A 25,581-nucleotide genomic window follows, 5' to 3' on the forward strand; every position below is an offset into this window, starting at 1 on the left:
CCGTGGCCTTAGTGGCCACACTGGCCTCAAGAGCTTGTTCCTGCTTTACCCTTCCCCACTCGGCAAATTTCTTTTGGCACAGACTGTATCCTTACCCAGATGCAGGGAACTGGTGGAAGAGGATGCGGTCCAATTTGGCTTACAGATTCCCTGCACTCTCTGAAAGTAGAGCTTTCCTGTGAAACCTTTCCTGAGCTCAAGATGGCATACAGCAAGAGTACCACCCAATTTCTTCAAGTTCGCCTTTCTGTCACTTCGCTTTCAGGAACCACCTACATTCTTACCTGTTTTTCGCTACCTGAAAGAAATCCTAAGGATTTCCACTTAAAAAGTACTTAGCAGGTCGTTGCTGAAAGCGAAGGGGCACACCGCAAACTTTCGGGAAGTGGGGGTTACCTGTACAGAGATCACGGATGCTCGTTGTATGCATTTAGGCTATCGGTCGTTGTAGCCTAAATTTGTAGGGCCTCCCCCCAGTCCCTCCCACCTTAGTGGGGATCACTTCAAACAACGCTCCCGCGGCCCAGGACCCCCGGAGGGAGTCCCATCCGCGGAGTGCTCTCCGTGACCTCCGCGCTCCGCCGCCCGCGCCTGCAACCTCTCCGCTCCGCCGGAGCGAGAGACACCGGCGCGCCCGCCGAGAACTACTCTTCAGAGACTGCCTTCCGGGCCCCGCGGAGCCCGGCGTCCTCAGTATCCGGAGAGGCAGCGGGGCCCGCTTTTATCCAAAAGAACAAAACTGCCATTTCCGAAAAGGAAGGAAACTGCTGCCGCGTTCACACCGGGCGGCTCGCGGAGCAGCCACTGCACCCCGGACCGCGGCCCCGCGCAGCCCCGCCCCGCCCCGCCCGGCACCGCCCCCGGCCCGGCTCCCGCGCCCTATTTGGTCATTGGGGGGCAGGCGACGGGAGGGGCGGCGTGCGCGGCGTCGGTGCGCGGCGTCGGTGCGCGGAGGGGCTGCTCCTGCTCGCGCAGCCTGCGCCTTGGTCGGGGACCAACGAGGCCGCCGCGTCCAGCGCTCGGAACAATGGGACTCGGCGCGCGAGGCGGCTGGGCGGTGCTGATCCTGGGGGCGCTGCTGGTGCTGGCGCTGCTGAAGGCCACCGAGGTCAGCAGGGACCTTGAGGGTAAGTGGCCGCGGCGTCGCCGCCCCGCCCGGCGTGAGGCGGACTGCCCCGCGGAGTCTCTGCACAACCAGATCCGAACTTGGGAAAGTTCTTCGCGTCTTGGGCCGAACGCATGGGCAGACCTGGCAGTGACCGAAAGGGGCTAGGGGAACTGAGGCACTGGCCGGCCTCCACCTGCACCGCGGCCGCCTGAGGAGGAGATGGCGGTCCTTCCCCTCCGTTTTTCCTCAGGCGCCGGTCGCGGGCCCGGAGGAGTTCATATAACCTGTTGAGTTACTCGAAGTACGGGCCTTCGGCGGAGAGTTCCGCTTAATTGCCCCAGCCTTTCCCTTAAGTTAATGTTTCCTGGAAGGTTTGGGGTTGATCTTAGGCTTCCTTTTGTCAAGTGTTAGGTGGATTGGAAACTATCCACCGCTTCCTGTGGAAACATGTCTACCAGTTAGGGGACCTTTCAGGCGTCTCCCCCTGCGTTTCATCGTCTTATTGGGTAAAATCAAACAAACGATTTATAATCTTAAGGTCCCCAGACGCTCACCGTTAGAATTTGGGCTTCCTTTGGGGGCATGCGCACGGCTCTCCCCCGCGCAGGTGAGCCTTACGCCCTGTTGGGTGGGCGCTTTGCGCCTTCCCCCTGCGCGGTAAACACCCTGCCGCGCAGCAGCTGTGCAGCCCTAAGATCACAGCTGCATGATCGTTAGCCAACGGCATCATCAGTACGGTCACAACAAAATAATTTTGACATTTCTGTTTTGGGCGAGAGGGTGTATTTCCTTTTAGACCCTTGGCCCTTTGGGAACTTTAAAAAATTCTGGAGAAGGCCAGGAAGCTAAGAATGCCGTGTAAATTCCGTTTTCTCTTTTGTCAACTGTTACAGAAGTTGGGTCATTGAGTAATGGTCAGTAAACCAGGTAAGTTGCTTTAGGTGACCTAAGTTGTTCATGATTTCAAATTCTGGTTGTCTTATGTATATTTAGCCTTAGATTAGTTTTACTAAGCAACAGATAAAGACGGCAGTATGCAAAACCATATGGTTCAGGCACAATACCTTCTTTTGCTAGAATTATCTGAATGAAATAGGTAAGTTTTTGCTTTGCAGATTTTTTGTTTGTTTGCTTTGCTGAACTGTGCATGTGACAAACTGCCTTTGCAGACCTAAGTTTGAGACCATTTAAGAAAGGATTGGTTAGTAAATCATATCCATCATATTTTCAGTATTACAAGATGTTTTATTGTAAAAGTTAACAATCTGTAAAGAAACAGTAGATCTTGCTCAACTTATATCAATATTTATGGAGAGAGGTCTCCATTTTCTTGTTACTTTGTGAAAGTAAACCTTTTTATTTCTCTAATAAATTACTAGTTAGAGAAACTAAGTGTCCTTGCTTTTCTTTATTTCATCCTCATAACATGGATTTTTTTTACCCTATTTTAATACTCATTGTTCAACTTTTCTGTTTATTACTTAATGTCTCTCTAGAGGTTAGTGCTATTTGGAAATCTTGGAATGAATGCTCTATTTCATGAACTAGGAGCTTTCATTTCATGAACTGGTATAACCAGTGTGAGCTGGAGTCCCGTTTCTACACACTGTAATGTCACCTTGAAACTGGGGTAAAAGAAGGTCCTATAGAGGATTCCTTAAAAAAACAGGTTAATGTCCTAGTCCTCTATACCATGTATAATCTGTATAAAGTGTCATTATGAGGCACAGTGGTTTTTAACAATCAGAGCTTATGTAGCTAATTTTTCACGGGCACTTTTCTTACATACCTTAACACGATGTTAGTTGAGGTCCATATATCATCCCATTGGAGCCTCACAGTCTTAGTCCCATTTTTTTAGATGAGGGAACTGAGTTTAGAAGGCACCTAACTTGTCTGAAGTAAAACAGCTAATGCATGTTTGACTTCAGAGGCCAGAATCCAGACTCTAAACCATTTTGCCACTAAATCACATTAGGGGCTATTGGCTCTTTAAGTAGATAATGCTTAAATCCACAATACTGCCATTGCCCAGAATATTGTGGGAGAAGATAAAAACAGTGTTCTTTTAAAATATCCCTCATAGTCTGCTGCATAGTTTCAAAAATATCCTCAGCTGGAGGAGGGGGAGACAATGAACAAGTTATCAAATAAGATTGTGGTAATGCCATGAAAGACTTAAGTAAGGGAGGTGGCGTTGGGGAGGCTATTAATCAGGGCTCTTGGTGGCAATTAACAAGAAACCCACTTTGAAGGACCTTAGGGGAAAGAAGGAACTTTCTTGACTAACTGAAAAGACCAGGGATTAAGGTAGACTTGGAAATACTATATCCAAGAGTTCAAATAAATTGCCAGCAGATGGCCACTTCTGGCTCTCTTGATTACATCTATCAAATCTCAGGCAAGCCATAGTCAAAGTAAAGTGTTCTCAGCTGGAGGTGGGGAGAGGCTCTGCAGATTACTACACCTCCGAATAACAGGCAAATTCTAAAAGGAATCCCAGGCTTCAAAAGCCGCTATAATAGGTAGCCAGTTCGGAGATGAAATTAATCCTTAGGGAGTTTATGCCACTTGATGAATTTAACCTTCCTTTCTTCCATTCAGTGCATTATTGTAATATTTGGTCTTTCTATCACACTGTCAGACTCTTGCAAATAGGTTGTCCAGGATATGTCTCTTAGAATACAAAAACAGTGCCTGCCCACCGTAGGTGTTTCATAAGTATTGAAAAAGGATAAAAAGGTCTTAGAGGTACAAAGATCATCTGCTTTGTCTTCTTTAGCCAAAAAAAAAAAGTGGTCAGGAAATTATCCCTAGTAAGAATGGATAGCAGCAGGGAGACAAAACCAGGAGATTCCTGCAGTAGCCCAGGCAAAAGATGATGGCACATGGTAGTGGATGGATTCTAGATCCACTTGAGGGATGGAACTGAAATCGTTTGCTAATAGATTAGATGGTGGAGTGAGAAAGAGGGAGGAGTCAAAGGATGACCTCTTGGTTTGGGGGCTGAATAACTGGGAAGACTAGGGGAGAAGCGAGCTTACAGTAGAAAATTAACAGTTCCGTTTCAGCACTCATGTACAACAGTCTTCAGGATCAAACATACTGGGCCAAATCCAGGCTCTTGCACTTACTAGCAGGGTGGCTTTCACTGGGCCTCAGTTTCTGTCACTGCAACACTGTATCCTGTCTCAGAATTGTTGGGAAGGTTAGATTAAGCTAATGTAAGTTACATGCTCCTCAGGAGGCCTGGCATGTAGTAAAATGTTCATAATTTTAGCAGTTATTTGATACCTACTGCTAAACACATTTGTATAGTTTACTAACTTGATCTTTTTCAAGTTTAATTTTCATGCCATATCCTTTTGTGATAAATGGATAACACAGTTCCATCAAGAGAAATTTGAACACAGCAAAAGATCCTTCAAAGTTGTCATTGCTTATTTTTCTTCGTACTTGGAAGGTTGTTTACTGTGGGAGAGGTCTGCCTTTTGAAAAATACACAATAATACACTTGTTCTCTTCCCACTTGATATACATGTATTTAATCTTCCATGATATAGAGACCCTAGGTCAATAAACCACTCTGAAAAGTTGCTTAATTGGGGCATAGAATTCTTCTAAACTTTTTCCAAATCTCGAGGTACTCACTAAAAATTGAAAGAAACATTCTTTGTGATGAGAAGGCTTGCAGTTAAAATCCTTCCCATGTCATCTTCTCTCCATTGTATGAAGTTGGGGGTGTTGGTGGTACAAGAAGTAGGGGCACCCGTGAACAGAAAGGGCCCCTCCCAAGAGGTCCACCTCACTCAGAGGAACAGTTATCACTAGCAGAAATCCATTTCTCTCTCACCAATCACTGGGTCCTCATGTGGGTCAATGATCTTTGGCAAGCTATTGTACTCAAGTCGGTGAGTACTTACTTACTCATAGTCTGTACGTGTTTGTTACATAAGCTGTATGTTTTCTGTCTTGAGAACCCCAGTAACACAGTTCCAGATTTACTGACAGTTTCAAGGTGTGTTTCATAGCAACAGCGGCAAAGTAGAACTTCCTGTGGAATAACGTACCCTCCCCCACACCGCCTCCACCACCCCCACAACGTGTTGCCAGTGTTCTTAGTTAAATATTAAATGTCCTTTCGTCACAGGATATTTTTTATTTTTATAGGATCTGCCAACACAAAGAACCCTGTGCTTCTAGCAAACTCCAGTGCTAAGCCAACAGGTGAGTTTAAAAAGGTTTAAGAAATGGATTTTCAGTTGTCTAGGATACATAAAGTTCTGTCAGCCAGCAGAGTACATGAACGCTGGTACGCTGACCTGTTTTAGTCATAAGTTATTCATTCATGAATCCCTAAAGCCAACCTCAGGGACTGCCTTTAGAAGGCATCAATGAATGATAGTCCACTGGTTAGACAGTCTTTCTCAGTCCAGCGAAGATGTGAATAAATTCTAAGACTAAAAGCATCTTGGAAATGCATACTGAGTTTTGAAGCACAGATTAGGTGTAGTTTTCACTCTTCCTGTAGATATAAAATATGAGTACATAAGCCTGCTGGCTTGCTGGTGAGAACACTCTTTAAGTCAGTCAGTCATGGTAGCCCTAATTTACCTGGCAGATGCTAGGGAGACCCTACTTACGTTTCAACCACCAGTCAGATTTTAACCCACCATCTTGCTTCCCTGTTGAAAAAAACAAGTGGTGAGACACTTCCCTTGTGCTTTTTGTTAAGGACAAGTGAATTTCTTTGGAATTATGAGTTCACTAGCGTGGATAGATATGGAAACCAGGCTGAAGTCATACATATCAATAGTAAACCATCAAAGCATGTTAAAGATCAATGAAGTACTTTGAGAATGGCTCCAGAGTCAGTAGGATGATTTCAAATGCCCCTTCCAGTCCAGGGAAATTAATTGAGCAAAAAAGAAAACATTGCCTCAAAAATTTTTTCCAAAGAGACCGGATAATCTAGCTATTATAAAAAAATTTTTTGTTCAGTGTGTAACACTTTGCATAACTGTTTCATTCCCTTTATGTCTTCTTTGAATCTCAAAAGCCCTTGTGTAACATGTTGTTTATGTAATATTTTTATAGAACATGATGCTTAATACCTTGTTTGTTATAGTAACATAGACCCCTCGAATTGTTGAAACATTGTTTTTTGAACATACTGTTTACCAACTAACTCGGTGCTGTTTATGTAGTACAGTTTAGTTGGTACCAATCCCAATGGGAAAATAATATCTTGGGCAAACTCCTGTATGATGTGTATGTATTCCAGGAATGTATTGTTGGAAAAAGTGGAGACTTCCAGCAACACTACTCTGAGCATTGAGTGTCTATCATTTTTAATGTGGACTCACCACATTGGATTCAGCAAATCTTCTTCACCCTAATTTTTTGTTGTTTTTGGTTTTTAGTTTCCATCTGAGTTCTTTGAGAGTAGTATCTGATTTATTCATCCTGGTACCTAACACTGCCTGATACATAGTAGGTTTGCACACATTGAACTGAATTATGGAACCAAACACATAGTTTATCTGCTGACTTGTCTTTTCAAAGAACCACTATGTATATACAGTTTGCAGACATAACTGGTCCGTGGGCCAACCTTCTCCATTGTTACAGCTGTTTGTTGTGGTGGTACTTTAAGGAGTAAGATAGATACTTGAAGTCAAACAGGAATTGAGGTTACTTTCCAGTAACCACTGAATTCTGTGTAACAGTTCCATTCTCTGTGTGCCCTAATCATTATCTGAGGACAGCAATATTTTTGACATTCTTTTCTCTGGGGACTTGTTTGAAGCACTTTCAGCTTGTATAGGAAATACTTTTCCCCATTTCATGTATAGTCAGAGGGTTTATATTTTAGGGTCTGTGGACAGATGAATTTTTTCTGTATTGTGCAAGGAAGCCACATGCCCAGGTTGTTTTTCATAACGGGTTTAGGGCAAGGATACAAGGGAACATGATATGGTTCAGAATGGCCAGCAGGTCTCACTGGCAATGGGAACAACAGCTCAGGATCACTGAGGATAGAGCCTTCTCTGCGGTCACGTGGCGTTGATGCTTCCCCAGAATGAGCAATCTCAGAGTTGTGGGTTGCTACCATCCAGTTGGAAGCTCTTTTCTTGGGCGTAATTTGCTCCAAGCAAGTTTCAAAGCAATTGATCTTCCTTAACGTTTCATCCATCTGTGACTGCCTTCTGCTTGGTAACTCGTCTGTGACCCAGTCATTTGGGCTTCTCTAGTAGGGTTAGTTTTGTCCATAGACATGGCATGACCATAGCAACTTTGAACAGATGGGCTTGGCTTGGGCTTAGATTTCTGCAGAAGAGGGCAGTGGAAATTTGGCAAGAGCTCACTCAAATAATTCTGTATTCCAATTCTTACCTCCAGTGGAATCAATAAAATCTTACTGAAGTAGAATTTAGGAGGTACATAATTCCATATTCCATACTACTACTATTTATTTTGGGTAAAATGTTTTAGATATGAAAGAAAGATTAGGTGGAAACTTCCTATTATGTCGTAAGCTATAATAAGACAGGAACTAGTTGGCCTGAAAGGTTGCTTCAGAAGCAAATGGTGTTAGATAGATAGACCAATAGACAATGATATTTGTTTGTAACTAGGTATTTGATGTAGGAAAGAATTTCCCTGCTTTGAAGAACTTGTTTGTACTTAAAGACTGCTTCAACTCCTCAAAGACCACTGCTTGTGCTCAGCTTGTTTTTGAGACTGCATTTGAAAATTGCTGGTGATTTGTAACATCATCAGATGTTTTCTCAAGGAATGTAGAATGGGAAAATCATGCAATATTATGTTCACTTATTCACTGAACAGATGTTTGTTTTGACTGCCTACTCTGCTAGTCGCATGTAGTGGTAAGACAGATGCTCTCATGAAGTTTATATCTAAGCGGGAAGATACAGACTGTAAGAAGATAAACAACTAAAGAAGATGGTTTTGGGTCATGATTTTAAAAAGTAAATAAACAGGGTAAAATAAATAATTACATAAATAAATGGTAATATGGCAAACAGTGACTAGGGAAAGTCTGCTTCAGGCTGGGTGGTCAGGGAGGACCTCTCTAAGGTGCGGTCATTTGAGCTGAGACCTGCGTGACGGGAAGGAGCCAGCCATGCAGATAACCTCAGAAGAGCATTCCAGGCAGAGGGAACAGTTGTGCAGGTGCCCCAAAACAGGAGAGAACCCCTGCATCCAAGAAGCACAGGCAGATACCATGGCTGACAGGCAGTGCTGGGTCACAAGTGCAGTTACATTATTACATATAGGAAATTAGGAAATGGAAATACACTACTTAAGTTGTGAGAGCTCTATTTTGAGACATCAAAAATATAATAGAACAGGCTCTAGAGAGGAAGCCAGACATGTAACTGGCAACTGTGCTAACTTCTCTGGGCCTTTTTTCTTATGGGGGTGAGGGTAGCTTTTCAAGCATCAAAATGCTAACGTGATTCTAAACCACCTTGTACCTTCATCCTCTGCACCCTCAAGACAGCAGATGTACTAATAAATGGAAACTGTCCTGGTATCTTTCTCTCCTAAAGCATCCTAAAGGTGGAGTTAGGAGCTGGATGAGATTCTTCAATTCAGATCAAGAACTGCTGAAGTACTTTATTGTGATGTGAACTATAAAAGGAAACATTTAATATTTTAAATCATTTCAAGTCACTTTAAGAGTTAAAGATACGGGGCTGAGTAGCCAGTCTGTTGTATGTGTCCTGGAAAGACTGAGGAAAGCTGGGAATGTTGGCTTGGGTTTGTGGGGGCGGGAGGGGAGAGAAGGTCACAATGAACAGTGTTAGGAGAGAGAAACAGTGGAAGAAGTACATGAACTGAGAAAGCACAACGCTGAGAATTGCTGAACAGCAACAGAAATAAGAGAAAAATTAAAGTTTGAGGAATTTTTTATACTTTCTTTTTCTTCCCCAAAGCGGGAAAAAACAAAGGATATTGTAGAAGATAAGCATTATCCCTCACCCCCAGGAAGAAAGTAGACTAGGGCAGAAAGCCAGCCACCAGACTCCCGGTCATGTTTTGATAATGCCTGTGAAGGGTCTGGCACCCAGCGGGTGCACAGTAGGTCCTTCTTGAATCTGAATTCTAGTTTGAATAGGAGAATGGGCTCAACTGAGATTGAGTATGTGACACTTCTTACCCCCTTTGCCTCCAATTTTATTGTGGTAAAATACACATAAAGTGTACCATTTTAACCATTTTTTAAGCATGTAGTTCAGTGGCATCAGTGACATTCATATTGCTATGCAACCAGCACTACCACCCATCTCCAGAACTCTCTTCATCTTGCAAAACTGAAACTATGCCCACTAAAAAAATAGCTCCCCGTTCCCGCTGTGCCCTAGTAAACACCATTCTACTGTCTATCTTCATGAATTTGATGTTCTGGGTACCTCATATAAGCAGAATCATACAGTATTTGTCCTTTTGTGAAAAGCACATTTCTCTTTTATCTTTCATTAAATATGCCTTTTTCATAGAAAGCAGGTAGGCTTGCTATGGATTCTCATGATTTCTTTCAGACTAAACTTGATGACTTACCCCATCACGTGCATAAAGATTTCTCAAGAACAGCTCCCAGATGTATAAAGTTCTTAGGAAGGGGCTTTGTCTAATGTACTGATTAGAGTTAAGCAATAATTGGTATTGGAATTGGGTATTCACGGTTTGAATCTTCACCTTTTTTTGAATACGTAATTTTGTTTACAACTAATTATAAATTAAAAGTAACACAGGTACCTAATTTTAAAAATTCAAACAGCACTTGCCATTTTGAAATACATGATACAGTCTTCCTTTCTCCATTGAGTCCTACTCTATCTTTCTCCCAAATGTCCTATAACAGTTAAAATTCAGATTCATAATTTCCACCCAAAGATCTGCTCTTGTATTTATTGCATTTGTTGGAATAACAACAAATAATAACCATTCATATGGTATCTAAAGGCAGAAATGGTTATCAGTTTCACATGTATCCTTCCAAAAAATAATTCTAAGCATAATCCAGATGTTGCATATGCACCTTTTATTAATGTAAATGGATGGTGTACATTATCATCGTACTGTTCTCTACCCAGCTGATTCTCACTTAGACTTCATTGCTCCAGTGGCTCCAGGTCATCCACAGCACAGGTGCGGCATGGCTCATTCACCCATTCCCCCCGTTGATGGACACGTAGGTGTTTGCAATCTTGGCTATTTCAGGCTCCAGTGAATATGCTTCCTGGCCGGTGTCCCCATACCTCTGCAGGGGCACCTTGGCGCTCTTCAGGTGGGGGAATTGCAGACTCGAATGGCATGTTCATTTTAATTGGTGATGTATTTGGTAAATTTTCTTCCAAGAAGATTACAGTAGTTTATTTCCACTAGCAGTAAAAGGTGCCTGTGTTCCACAGCCTCAACAGCACTAGGTAATAAACATTTTGGTATTTGCCAGTCTGAGATGTGATTAATAAAACTTAGCATTTGGATTTACATTCCTTTAACCAAGTTGAGAATATTTTCATTTTTGTCTTGGATGTTTTTTATTTCTTTTTTAAAAAACAGCTTTATTGAGATATAATTCACATACCATACAGTTCACACATTTCATGTGTACATTCAGTGGCTTTTAATTTGTTCGCAGCTTTGTGCAGCCATCACCACAGCCAATATTAGAACATTCTCATCATTTCAAAAAGAAACCTTGTGCCTCATAGCTACATCTCCCTATTGCCCATCCCATACCCATACCCAGCCCTAAACAATCACTAATCTACTTTCTGCCTATAGATAACCTTATTCTGAACATTCATATGAATGGAATCATGTAATATGTGGTCTTTTGTAACTGGCTTCTTTCACTTTTTTAAGTTCATCCAAGTTGTAAAATGTATTCAGTACTTCACTCCCTTTTACGGCTGAATAATATTCCATTGTGTGGACAGACCACATTAAGTTTATCCAGTCATTTGCTGATGGGCATTCCGGTTGTTCCCACTTTGTGGCCATTATGAAGAATGCTGCTGTACACACTGTGATTTTTGTGTAGGCCTGTGTTCTTGGATATACACCTTGGAGTAGAATTGCTGGGTCATATGGTAACATAAAGAACTGCCGCACAGTTTTCCCTCCAGCAGTGTAGAAGGATTCTGATTTATCCACATCCTTCTTGGTACTTCTGGTTATATAACTTTTAGACATCCTAGTAGGCATAAAAAAAGCATTTCATTGTGGTTTTGATTTGCCTTTCTTTGTTGGCTAAGGATGGTGAGCATCTTTCATGTGTTTTTTGGTCGTTTGTGTATCTTCCTTGCAGAAATGCCTATTCAAGTCCTTTGCCCATTTTAATTAGGCTTTCACTTTGTTAGCTTGTCTGTCTTTTTATTATTTTTCTTCTGATGATAAAAGTAGTATATCGTTCTTGTGGGAATTTTGAAATTACAGCAAAGTATCTTTTTAATCATTATTCATATTACTCCCGGCAAGTATTTTTAGTTTTTTTAAACTCAAACTTTACACAGGTGCAGTTTCTTAAAATGGGAACTAACCCTCTCCTGCAAAACATTGCCTTATGCTTCCATCTTATGACATGAAAACAGCTAGTTAGAAGTGCCAATTTTCGTCTGTTACATGACTGATCAGTAAGAACTGGTTTGACTACATTTTTTACTTCATAGTGAATTTGGTACACTAGTTTTAGTGTTTTTCCCTGTAATACGTGTGCCCTGTTGTATTTCAGGGGAGATACAAAGAGAAAAATAACTGCTTTGCTATATGTGAATTAGGGCAAGTTACTTAATCTCCCTGTATGTCTACAGTTCCTTCTGTAAGAAATAGAACCTTTAAAATAGCACCTAGCATAAACTAAAAGCTGAATAAAAATGTTTTTCCTTGCTCCTCGGACACAGTGACCCTCCCTTTGATCCCTCTAGTCTCTGGCCCCTCTGCCATGCCACAGAGCCTTTGCATATGCTGTTCTTGCACCCTGAAGAGCTCATCCCTCCCATCCTTTGCCTTTGTCTGGTTAATACCCATTCAGCCTTCAGATCTTTGCTCAAGCTTTACTTGCAGGGAATAGTCCTTGACCTTTTGTTACAGGCCTTCAGAGGACCATATCTTTTTGTGTGATGCTTTATCTAAGTCTACGATCCCCTACCAAAAAAGTTTGCTCCTGCAGGGGCAGTGTTCATTGCTTACCACCATTTTCCCAGTGCCCAGCACACAACCCAGCACACATTTCTGTTCCAAGAACAAAGGAGAAACGAATGGCTTGGGAGGAGGAAACCAGTTTGTGTGCCAGCTACCCCAGCCTCACCTGCAGGATCAGCTGGGAGCCCCAGCTCAAAATACATCACCACCTGCACTCTGCCAATATTCCTTTAGCTGGACCTAGGGTCTTCGGCATTACAATTAGGAAGAACAGGGCTTAGATGTTAGTGGAAGAATTGCCATAATCTATTCTTGTGTCCCTGGACAACTCTGTTTTCTTTCGTTTTGTTCTGATAAAGCCTCTGTACCCAGGCCCTGAAGTGAGGAGGGGTGTGGGGAGGGGGTGGGGCAGGGCGTTCAGGCTCAGGAGGCCCGCGAGCACCTGGTTGGCTCCCGGCAGTGCTGCGGTCATTGTTCCTGCTGACCAGGTGCCCTGGTTTGTTCAGGCTGCCTGGCTTTTTCTCATGACAGGAACAGCTGTGCTCTGCACTGGAATAAGAGAGAGTCATAAAGGCAACCTGGGGAAGGGATGCTGGGAGTCTTTACTGATCCTGGGAGGCAAGGAGCAGGGTTGCTAAAGTCTCTCAGGGAGCTCAGATCTGATAGCCATGCAATGGGCAGCCATGGCTGGATTTTAAACAAATCAGTCTAATTAGATGACTGGTCAGAAGAGGTGGCAGTGGAGGTGAAGAGATTTTGCTGACGGCGTGGGCGAAGGAGGTGAGAAGTGGTGGCTGGAGGCTGGGCATTTGAGTTGGAACTCCCATGTTTCATTGTGCTGGCCAAAACCAGATAGTTGGCCACCACCTCTGGGGGTTCTTACTGGTGGAGACGTTGAGAATGAGAACAGCTGGGAGATCGCAATGGGCTGGTTGGGGAGAGTGGGCCAGGCCATGTCCAAAGAGGGAAAGCCTCGTGACAGACAGAGGCAGAGGAAGGACGGAGAACTGAGGGCTAGACCAAGTGGAGAGTGGAGAGAATCCCATTCTGTTACGCTTCCTTGTCTTTGAGAAAGATGGTGGGCGGGGGAGGGGGTGACAACATGAAAACTGGCAGTTTTAATTTCCTCTGTGGCCCCGTTTTAGAGGATTTTCACAGGATAAATCTTAGAAACTGTCATATTACATCTAGTCATATTACTGCACCTTAAGTTCTGCCATTATAAAACCTTAGAACTGGAAGAAACCTTAAAGCAATGTTCCTCAAAATTTAGTAGCACATTAGAATTACCCGAAACATAAAAAATACTGGTCGGGGTCCCACTTAAAACCAGTTAAATCTGGGTGGGGAGGAGCAGAGTAGAAAAACATTTTTATGTGTAGCCAAGGCTGAGAATCATTGACTTAGAGAGTGGCCGAGGGGGCCGCTTTTCCCAAGCAGTCTTGGGTGGATTACTGGGAAAGAGGGCTGCTTTGCAATGAAGTTTAGCTCTTTAAAAAAAAAAAAATGGGAAGCGTTAAAGAATTACAAAATCTTAACTGGTGGGGATATGCAGAAATTACACTGACTCTCATTTTAGGCTAGTCCCGCATTCCGTGAAAGCCTCCCCAGACAAGACATAGCAGTGATCCAGAGAACTGATTAATTTTTGCTGGAGTTAGAGCCCAGCGGGAGGGCAAGGGTAGGAGCTGGACACAAATGGGAACAGAATAGTAATTACATTAGTAGTACCATAATTTTGTTATTGTGCTTAACATTGCCCAGTAGCTGTCAAGAAAGGAAAGGAACTCACTCTCCCAAAATATATAATTCCTTGACAGAAGTTTCAGAACCAAAAGACTTATCTCATGAAAAGCTATAGGGAGTAATTGTGAAGTCCATTCTTAAGACATTTAATTCTGCTTACATCAGATTAATACATATGTTCTTAATAACTGTTATTGGATTATTTGTGAAAATTCCTAAGACATTAAAGCAAACTCTCAACCCAAATAAACTCATCCCCATAAACTCTTTTTACATCAGTGTGACAAAAAAAGAGAAAAGGCAAACCATAGTAACTTTATAAGTGGTGGAATGTGAATCATTTGTGGCTTTCTCCAGAGAAAATTGGGTTAAGATTTTGTCTGAGGTACTCTGGTAACTTTTATCATAATGGTGTGCATGTTGAAATTGTGTATTTCATGTATAAAATGTGATGACTCTTTTTTTTAAAACAGTATTACACTTAAAAATCAGTGATTTCTTTTTTGAACAGTTTTTATTTAATAGGGTATAATTGACATACAGCACTGTAAAAGTTTAAGTGTAAGCATAATGACTTGATATATATATATTATGAAATGGTTATCACAGTAATTTTAGTTAATACCATCAAGTCATCTGGATAGCAAAAACAAAACAAAAAACAAAAAATAGGAAAATATTTTTTGTCCTTGTAATGAGAATTTTTAGGATTTACTCTCACATTCATCATACAGCTTAACTGCTTAACAGTATAATCATCATGTACTGCATTACATCCTAGTGCTTATTTATTTTATAACTGGGAGTTCCTGTCATCCAGTTTCCCCTCCCCTACACTCTGCCCCTGGTAACCACAAGTCTGATACCTTTTTCTGTGAGTTTGGTTTGTTTCTTTGCTTTCGATTCCACAGATGAGAGAGATCCTGCCATGCTTTGTCTTCATGTGTCTGAGTTATTTCACTTAGCATAATGCCTTCAAGGTCCATCCTTGTTGTTGGGAATAGTAGGAGTTCCTTCTTTTTTATAGTTGGATAATATTCCACTGTGTGTATATCTATCACAACTTCTTAATCCATTCATCCATCAGTGGACACATAGGCTATTTCCATGTCTTGGCTCTTGCAGATAATGCTGCTTATGAACATAGGAATGCAGATAGCTGTTCAACACAGTGTTTCCATTTCTCTTGGATGAATAAACAGAAGTGTAATTGCTGGATCATATGGTAGTTCTGTTTTTAATTTCTTTAGGAACTTCCATGCTGGTTTCCATAGTGGCTGTATCACTTCACAATTCCTTTAACAGTGCACAAGGGTTCTCTTTTCTCTACATCCTCACCAACATTTATCACTTTCTTTTTGATCTTAGCCATTCTAACAGGTGATATATTATTGTGGTTTTGATTTGTGTTTCCTAATAATGAGTGATGTTGAACATCTTTGCATATACCTGTTAGCCATTTCTAGATCTTTGGAAAAATGTCTAGTCAAGTCCTTCTTTTTTTTTTTGCTATTGAGTTGATTGAACTATAGTTGTCATACAATATTATATCAGTTTCAGGTGTACAACATAGTGATTAGACATATATATGCATTATAAAATAATCATCTCAATAAGTCTGCTTGCCATCTATCACCATAAATAGTAAGTAGAGTGTTACTGACTATATTCTCTATGCTGTACTTTATATCCCCATGGCTTATTTATTTGTAACTGGAAGTTTGTACCTCTTAATCCTCCTTACCTATTTTGCTCATCTCCCCACCTCCCTTTCTTCTGGCAACCACCAGTTTGTTGTCTGATTTGTGACCTGTTTTGTGTTGTTTGTTCATTTGGTTTGTTTTTTAGATTCCATGTGAGGTCCTGCATGTTTGTTTTTTAGATACATGTGAGGTCCTGCAGTACTTATCTTTCTCTCTCTGACTCATTTCACTTAGCATAATACCCTCTTGTTTCATCCATGTTGCAAATGGCCTTATTTCATTCTTTTTGTAGCTGAGTAGTAGTCCATTTTATGTATATACCACATCTCCTTTAACCATTCACCTACCAGTGGACACTTAGGTTATTTCCATATCTTAACTATTATAAATAATGCTGTGAGGAACATAGAGGTATGTGTATCTTTTTGAGTTAGCATTTCCATTTTCTTCAGAGAAATACCCAAAAGTAGAATTGCTAGATCATAGAGTATTTCTAATTTAATTTTTTGAGGGAACTCCTCACACTGATTTCCATGTGGCTGCAAAATTTACATTCCCACCAACAATGCATGAGAGTTTCCTTTTCTCTACATCCTCACCAACATTTATTATTTCTTCTTGATAATAGCTAATTTGACAGTTATGAGATGTTATCTCATTGTGGTTTTGATTTGCATTTCCCTGATGATTGGGATGATGTTGAGCATCTTTTCATGTGTCTACTGACCATCTGTGTCTTTCTTAGAAAAATGTCTATTCAGGTCTTCTACCCAGTTTTTAATTGGATTGTTTGGTATTTTGATACTGAGTTTGTATAAATTCATCATTGACTATGATGTTGTAGATTCATCATATATGGCCTTTATTATGTTGAAATGTGTTTTCTCTATAGACACTTTATTGAGAGTTTTTATCCTAAATAGATACTGAATTTTGTCAAATGCTTTTTCTTTATCTATAGAGATGATCATCTGCTTTTTATCCTTCATTTTGTTAGTGTGATATATCACATTGATTGATTTGTGGATCTTGAATTTGCATCCCGAATGAAATAAATCCCACTTGATTGTGGCTTTGATCCTTTTAATGTATTGTTGAATTTGGTTTGCTAATAATCTTGTGTCGAGGATTTTTGCATTTATATTCATCAGGGATATTAGCCTTTAATTTCCTTTGTTTGTATTGTCTTTATGTGCTCTGGATATCAGGGCAATACAGGCCTCTTAGAGTGAATTTGGAAGCATTTTTGCCTCTTTAGTATTTGGAATAGTTTGGGAAGAATGAGTATTAACTCTTTTTTAATTGTTTGGTCTAATTCACCTGTGAAGTGGCCTAGTCCTGGAGTTTTGTTTGTTGGGTAGGATAGTTTGATTACTGATTCAGTTTCATTACTGGTGATCAAGCTGTTAGATTTTCTAATTCTTTATGATTCAGTCTTAGAATGTTGTATGTTTCTAGGAATTTGTCCATTTCTTCTAGATTGTCAAATTTGTTAGCATATAATTATTCATAGTCGTCTTTTACAGTCCTTGTATTTCTGTGGTGCCAGTTGTAACTTTTCCTTTCATATCTGACTTTATTTTTTTGAGTCATCTTTTTTTTTCTTAATTAGTCTGCCTAAAGATTTATCACTTTTGTTTATCTCTTCAGAGAATCAGTTTAGTTTCATTGAAGGATCCTATTTTCTTTTTTAGTCTCTATTTCATTTGTTTAACTATGATCTTTATTATTTCCTTCATTCTGCTAAATTTGGGCTTTGTGTTCTTCTTTTTCCAGTTCCTTTAGATTCAAGGTTAGATTGCTTATTTGAGGTTTTGCTTATTTCTTAAGGTAGGCCTCTATTGCACTAAACTTCCCTCTTAGAACTGCTTTTCCTATGTCCCATAGATTTTGAGACATTGTGTTTTCAATTTCATTTCTCTCAAGGTATTCTTTTATTTCCTCTTTGATTACTTCGTTGACCCATTGGTTGTTCAGTAGCATACTATTTAGCCTCAACATGTTTGTGGTTTCTTCCAGTTTTTTCTTGTAATTGATTACTAGTTTCATATTGTCATCAGAAATGATGCTCGATATTTTAGTCTTCTTAAATATTTGAGACTTGGTTTGTGGCCTAACACATGATTTGTCCTGGAGAATATTCCACATACACTTGGAAAGAATGTATATTTTCTTGTTTTGGTATGCAGTATTCTGTACATACCTGTTAAGTCCACTCAGTCTGATGTGTCATTTATGACACATTATGACATATTCTGGCTTTCTGTCTGATTGAGCTATCCATTGGTGTAAGTTGGGTGTTAAGTCCCCTACTATTATTACATTACTGCCAATAGCTCCTTTTTATTTGTTAATATTTGCTTTATATATATAAGTGTTCCTATGTTGGGTGCATATTTTTCACTACATAAAGCCCTTCTGTTTCTTGTGACAGTCTTTGTTTTAAAGTCTATTTTGTATGATAAAAATATTGCTACCCCAGCTTTTTTTAAAATTCCATTTTCATGGAATATATTTTTCCTTCCCTTCTCTTTCAGTCTGTGTGTGTCTTTGGGTCCAAAGTGAGTCTCTTGTAGGGGGTCTTGTTTTTTATAGATGGGTCTTGTTTTTTTCATTCATTCAGGATGTTTGTTGATAGGAGCATTTAATCCATTTACATTTAAAGTAATTATTGATAGTTTTGTACTTACTTCCCTTTTGTTAATTATTTCTTGGTTGTTTTGTAATTTTCTGTTATTTTTTGTGTACAGGAATTCCTTGGAGATATTGCAGGTTCAGTTCCAGACTACTGTTAGAAGGCAAATACTGCATTAAGCAAGTCATGAATATTTTGATTTCCCAGTGCATATAAAAGTTATGTTCACGCTGTACTGTAGCCTATTAAGTGCGTAATAGTATTATGTCTAAAAACACAATGTACATATCTTAATTAAAAAATACTTTAAGTGCTAAAGAATTCTAACCATCAGTGGAGCTTTCAGCAAGTAGTAAAACTTTTTGCTAGTGGCAAGTCTTTCCTCAGTGTTGATGGCTCTGATCAGCCAGGATGGTGGCTACAAAGGTCCGCATGGCTGTGGCAGGTGTTCCAAATGAGATGACAGTGAAGTTTGCCACACCCATTGACTGTTCCTTTCATGAACACCTTCTCTGCAGCATGTGATGCTATTTGATAGCATTTTACCCACAGGAGAACTGCTTTAAGATTGGGGTCAGGGTTCTCAAACCCTGTTGCTGCTCTGCTAAGTTTATATAATAATCTAAGTCTTTTTTGTTATTTCAACAGTCTTTACAGACTCTTCACCAGAAGTTTCGATCTCAATAAATTAGTTTATTTGCTTATCCATAAGAAGCAACTCTTCGACCATTTAAATTTCATCATGGGTTTGTAGCAGTTTAGTCACTTCCTCAGGATTCACTTGTAATTCTGGTCGTCTTGCTATTTCCACCGCATCTGCAGTTACTTCCTCCACTGAAGTCTTGAGCCTCTCAAGGTCATCCATGAGGGTTGGAATCAACTTCTTCCAAGCTCTTATTAATTAAATGTTGATATTTTTATCTCTTTCTATGAATCACAAGTGCTCTTAGTGGCATCTAGAATGGTGAATCTTTTCCAGAAGCTTTTCCATTTACTTTGCCCAGATGTATCAAAGGAATTGTCATCTATAACAGCAGTAGCCTTACAAAATATATTTCTTCAATTGTAAGACTAAAAGTTGAAATTACTCCATGATCCATGGGCTGCAGAATGGATATTGTGCTGGTAGGTTTGAAAACAACATTCCTCTCTTCCATCTCCATCAGAGCTCATGGGTGACCAGGTGCATTATCATTAAGCAGTACTTTTTTGAAAGGATTTTTTTTTTTTCCAGCAATAGGTCTTGACAGTGGGCTTCAGATACTCAGTAAGCCATGTTGTCAACAGATATTTTGTCATCTAGGCTTTGTTGTTTCATTTCTAGAGTGCAGGAAGACTAGGTTTAGCATAATTCTTAAGTGTCCTAGGATTTTTCAGAATGGTAAATAAGCACTGGCTTCAACTTTTAAGTCACCAGCTGCATTAGCCACTAATAAGAGGGTCAGCTTGTCCTTTGAAGTTTTGAAGCCAAGCATTGAGTTCTCCTCATTAGCAGTAAAAGTCCTATATGGTATTTTTTTCCAATAGAAGGCTGTTTCATCTACATTGAAAATCTGTTGTTTAGTGTAGCCACATTCAATAACGACCTTAGCTCGATCTTCTGGATAACTTGCTGTATCTTCTGCGTCAGCACTTGCTGCTTCACCTGCACTTTTGTGTTAGAGAGACAGCTTCTTTCTCTAAAGCTCATAAATCAACCTCTGCCAGCTTCCAGCTTTTATTCTGCAGCTTCTTCAGCTTTCTCACCTTCTTAGAATTGAAGAGAGTTAGGAATAGGGTTTGGCTTAACCAAACGTTGTTGCTGGTTTGACCTTCTATCCAGACCACTAAAACTTTCTCTTTATCAGCAAAAAACTGTTTCATTGTCTTATCATTCCTGTGCTTACTGGAGTGGTGATTTTAATTTCCTTCAAGAACTTTTCCTTTGCATTCACAACTTGGCCAGATGTTTGGGGCAAGAGGCCTAGCTTTTGGCGTTTCTCCACTTTCCACATGGCTTCCTAAGTTTAATCATTTCTGGCTTTTGATATAAAATGAGATGTGCACTCTTCCTTTCACCTGAACACTTAGAGGCCGTTGTGGGGTTACTGACTGACCTAATTTCAGTATTGTTGTTTCTCAAGGCATAGGGAAGCCCAAAGAGAGAGATGGGGAGTGGCTGGTCAGTGGAGCCATTGAAGGACACACTTTTATCAGCTAAGTTCACTGTCTTATATGGGTTCTGTTCTTGGCGCTCCCCACAAACAATTACAATAGTCACATCAAAGATTACAGATGACCATAAGAAATATAGTAATAATGAAAATGTTGAAATATAAGAATTACCAATATGTGACACAGAGACATGAAGTGAGAAAATGATGTCAGAAAATTGTGCCACTGTACTTACTCACCGCAGGGTGACCACAATCCTTCAGTTTGTAAAAGCACAGCATCCATGAAGTGAAATACAGTGAAGCACAGGAAATAGAATATGCCTGCATCTATTAAATGTTTCTGATATGTGATTACCGTGAGGTTCATATATAATATCCTCTGTATATAGGAGTCTGTTTTAAGTTGATGGTTGCTTAAGTTTGAACACATTCTAAAGGCACTACATTTTTATTCCCCCACCATATTTTAGGTACCTGATGTTGTATGTACGTGATATCACATATTTTTATTTTGTACATTCCTTAAATATTTTAGATATAGTTGATTTTGCTAGTTTTGTGTTTTAACCTTAATGCTAGCTTTATAAGTGGTCAATCCAGTACCTTTATTATATGTTTGCTTTTACCAGTGAGATATTTTTTCATTCATAGTTTTCTTAACTCTAGTTACGGCCTTTTCTGCCTAAAAAAGTCCCTTTAATTATTTTTGTAAGGCTCATTTAGTGATGCACTCCTTTAGCTTCTGTTTGTCAGAAAACTCTCTGTCCTCCGTGATGACCCTGAATGATAACCTCTCTTGGTAGAATATTCTTGGTTACAGGCTCTCCTTTCAGTGCTCTGAATGTGTCCTGTACTCCTTTCTCTAAAGTTTCTGCTGAAAAATCTGATGGCCTTGTTGGTTTTCCCTAGTGCGTAACTAGTTGGTTTTTTCTTGCTGTTTCTAGGACTGCTTATTCTTAATTTTGACATTGATTATGTGTCTTGGTATATACCTCTTTGGGTTCACCTTGTTTGGTGCTCTCTGTAATTCCTGGACCTGAATAGTGTGTTTCCCTCCTGAGATTAGGTAAATTTTCAGGTATTATTTCTTAAATAATTTTTCTGCCCCTTTCTTCCTCTCCTTCTGGGAACCCCTATAACATAAAATGTTAGTATGCTTGATGTTGTCCTACAGTCCCCAGAATTCAGCTTCTTTTCTAAAGTTTTTTTCTTTTTGTTGTTCAGCTTGGGTGTTTCCCACTACCCTGTCTTTGAGATTGCTGATCCATTCTTCTGCATCCACTACTCTGTTGTTGATTTCCTCCAGTGTATTTTTCATTTTACTTACTGTAATCATAATGCCCCTTAATCCCCTTCTCCCTCCCTTCCCACCCATCCTCCCTAGTCCCTTTTCCTTTGGTAACTGTTAGTCCATCTTGGGTTCTGTGAGTCTGCTGCTGTTTTGTTCCTTCAATTTTTGCTTTGTTGTTATACTCCACAGATGAGTGAAATTTTGGTACTAGTCTTTCTCTGCCTGGCTTATTTTACTGAACATAATACCCTCTAGCTCCATCCATGTTGTTGCAAATGGTAGGATTTGTTTTCTTCTTATGGCTGAATAATATGATCATATGATTTTTATCCTTCATTTTGTTCATGGGTATTATCACATTGATTTGTGATGTTGAGGTGTCCTTGAATCCCTGGAGTAAATTCTACTTGATTATGGTTAATGATATTTTTAATCAATGCTGCTGAATTCAGTTTGCTAATATTTTATTGAGAACTTTTGCATCTATATTCACCAGGGATATTGTCTCTAGTTTTCTTTTCTGCTAGTGCCCTTTTCTGGATTTTGTATCAGGTTAATGCTGTCCTTATGAGTTTGGGAGTATTCCCTCAGGTTCAGTTATTTGGAAGAGTTTGAGAAGAGCTGGCATTAATACTTTAACTGTTTTGTAAAATACACCAGCAAAGCCATCTGGTCCTGGGATTTGTCAGTGTTGGGAGATTTTTGATTACTGATTCATATCCTTAGTAATAATTGGTCTGTTCAGACTTTCTACTTCTCTGTCATTTAATTTGGTAGGTCATATGTTTCTTAGAATTTTTCCATTTCTTGTGAGTTGTCCACCTTGTTGGCATATAAGTTCTTCATAGTAGCCTCTTTGGTCCTTTGTATTTCTGTGGTGTCAAATTACAGTAACTCTTTCTTCATTTATAATGTTGATTTGGGTCCTCTCTCTGTTTTCCTGGGTTAGTCTAGCTAAAAATTTGTCAAATTGTTTATCTTTTTTAACTAGCTCTTAGTTTTGTTAATCTTTTTCATTGTTTTCTTATTCTCTGTTTATTTCGAATGCAATCTTTATTATTTCCTTTCTCTAGCTTTGCACTTGTTTTTTTTTAGTAATTTCTTGACATACAGAGTTAGGTTCTTACTTGAAATCTTTCTTATTTCTTAAAGTAGGCATTTATTGCTGTAACTGACCATCTTAGAACTGTTTTGGTGCTTCCCATATGTCTTGGTATATTGTATCTCTACTTCCATTTGTCTCAGGATACTTTTTTTTTATGGTTTATAAATGATACTTAGTTAATTTTGACATAAATGTGAAGTATATATACGGCTTCAGTTCTTTTTCTAGTAAATGTATTCCAGCATTGTTTTTATTTTATTTATTTATTTATTCATTCATTCATTCTTTCATTCATTCATTGAGGGCATCGCTCATATTTATTGATCAAATGGTTGTTACCAACAATAAAATTCTGTATAGGGGACTCAATGCACAATCATTAATTAACCCCAAGCCTAATTCTCAACAGTCTCCATTCTTCTGAAGCATAATGAACAAGTTCTTACATGGTGAACATGTTCTTACATAGTGAATAAGTTCTTACATGGTGAACAGTGCAAGGGCAGTCATATCACAGAAACTTTCAGTTTTGATCACGCATCATGAACTATAAACAAGTCAGATATGATTATTCGTTTGATTTTTATACTTGATTTATATGTGAATCCCACATTTCTCCCTTATTATTATTATTATTTTTTTAAATAAAATGCTGAAGTGGTAGGTAGATGCAAGATAAAGGTAGAAAGCATAATTTAGTGCTGTAAGAGGGCAAATGTAGATGATCAGGTCTGTGCCTATGGACTAAGTATTAATCCAAGCTAGACAAGGGCAACAAAACATCCACGGATGCAGAAGATTTCTCTCAAGGATACTTTTTTATTTTGTCTTTAATTTCTTCTTTGATCCATTGGTTGTTCAGGAGACTGTCATTTAATTTCCATGTGTATTCATGAATTAACCATTTTACTCCTGTATTTGTTTCTAGTTTTCATAGCATGGTGGTCAGAGAACATAATTGGTACCATTTCAATCTTCCTGAATTTGCTAAGACCTCTTTTGTGTCCTAACATATGGTCTATCCTAGAAGAATGTTCCATGTACTTTTGAGAAGAGTATGTATTCTGCTGTTGTTAGGTAGAATGTTTTGTATATATCTCTTAGTTCCATTTGGTGTATAGTGTTTTCAAATCTGCAATTTCCGTATTGATTCTCTGTAGCTCGTAGTGGAGGCTTTCCCCACCCAGGGCAACTTGCCTATGAATTCACTGAGGTGAAGGAAGGAAGGCAAGGACGAGAAGTTGGGAATTAAAGGGTTTCTTCTCATGGCTCCGTCTCTCCTGGCTCACACTGGCAGCTCTCTCTGGCACCACTCAGGGTCCCCTCTTGCACAGCTCCCAAGCTCCGGCTCTGCTTGGTACCCCCTCTTGCAGGGCTCTTGAGTGCTCTCTCTCCAGCTGCCCTCCTCTGTCCCCCTCCCACACCAGGAAGAGAACTCTGTGGCAGTCCCCGGCCCGGCGCCTGACCAATTATGTACCATCCCATAAATGTGCAAGCATGTTCTTATTATATACACAGTGGACACTATTAAGGCCAGGCAGGAATCCTGATCAGAAAGTTCCATTTTCTCCACACTCTGGATGATCTATCTGCTGTTGAACGTGAGGTATTACCATGTTACCATGTCCCCAACTATTATTCTGTTCTTGTTTATTTCTCTTTTTACTTCTGTTGTGCTTTATATATATTTGGGTGCTGTAATGTTTGGTGCATAAATATTTACAACTGTTATATCATCTTGATGGGTTGACCCCTTTATTATATAGTTGGCTTTCTTTGTGTCTTTTCCTATTTTTAGATTAAAGTATATTTTGTCTGATATAAATAATAGCTACCCTTACTGCTTTTTTATACCATTTGCTTGAAATGTCTTTTCCCATTCCTTTCATTCTCAGTCTATGCATGTGTCTTTAAGGCTAACCTGAGTCTCTTGTATGGATCTTGTTTTTTTAATCCAATTCAGCTGTTCTGTGTCATTTGATTAGAGAATTTAATCCACTTTCATTTAAAGCAATTACTGATAAGGACTTATTCTTGCCATTTTGTTCATTATTTTCTGGCTGTTTTGTAGATCCACTGTCCCTTGTTTCATATCCTGTAGTCTTTTTGTGATATTTTTTATTATCAGTATGCTTTAATTTCTTCATTATGTACATTTGCGTAATTGCAAGTTTTACCATGGAGTGTGCATAAAGTATCTTATAATCATAACACCCTATTTCTAAATGATAATAAATTCAATAATTCCTAAACTTTACATTTTTACTTCCACTCCTCACATTTTAGGTTACTGATGTTACAGTTTACATATATTTTATATTGTGTTTTTGTGTGATTTTGGTTATTTTTACTACAGTTGTTTTTTAACTTTATTAAAGTAGAGTTCTATGTGAATTACCACCATTACCATATTACATATTCTAACTTAAATAAATATGCTATTATCACTGAGTTTTACACTACCTTATGTTTTTGTGATGTTGCTTAGCATCCTTTTAATTCTACTTAAAGGACTCCCTTTAGCATATCCTATAAGGTGCATCTAGTCGTGATGAATTCTCTCAACATTTGTTCATTCAGGAAATCTTTAATGATAGTTCATTTCTGAAAGAAAGTTTTGCCATATATATAATTCTTGGTTCATGGTTTTTTTCTTTCA

General features: G+C 39.4%; 1 protein-coding gene across 1 annotated transcript in view; it reads left to right on the plus strand.

Moving 5' to 3' along the window:
* The first annotated feature begins 570 nt into the window (after nt 1-570).
* The window catches only part of TMEM123 (transmembrane protein 123), a 67,788-nt gene continuing 42,777 nt past the window's right edge, over nt 571-25,581 (plus strand). The window contains exons 1-2 of the mRNA XM_036902802.2: nt 571-1,127; nt 5,279-5,335. Coding sequence (XP_036758697.1) covers nt 1,028-1,127; nt 5,279-5,335 — 157 coding nt within the window. The 5' untranslated portion in view covers nt 571-1,027. The remainder of the gene's footprint in view (nt 1,128-5,278; nt 5,336-25,581) is intronic.

The sequence above is a fragment of the Manis pentadactyla genome, chromosome 13 (assembly GCF_030020395.1).
Source record: "Manis pentadactyla isolate mManPen7 chromosome 13, mManPen7.hap1, whole genome shotgun sequence".
Classification (NCBI taxonomy): Eukaryota; Metazoa; Chordata; class Mammalia; order Pholidota; family Manidae; genus Manis; species Manis pentadactyla.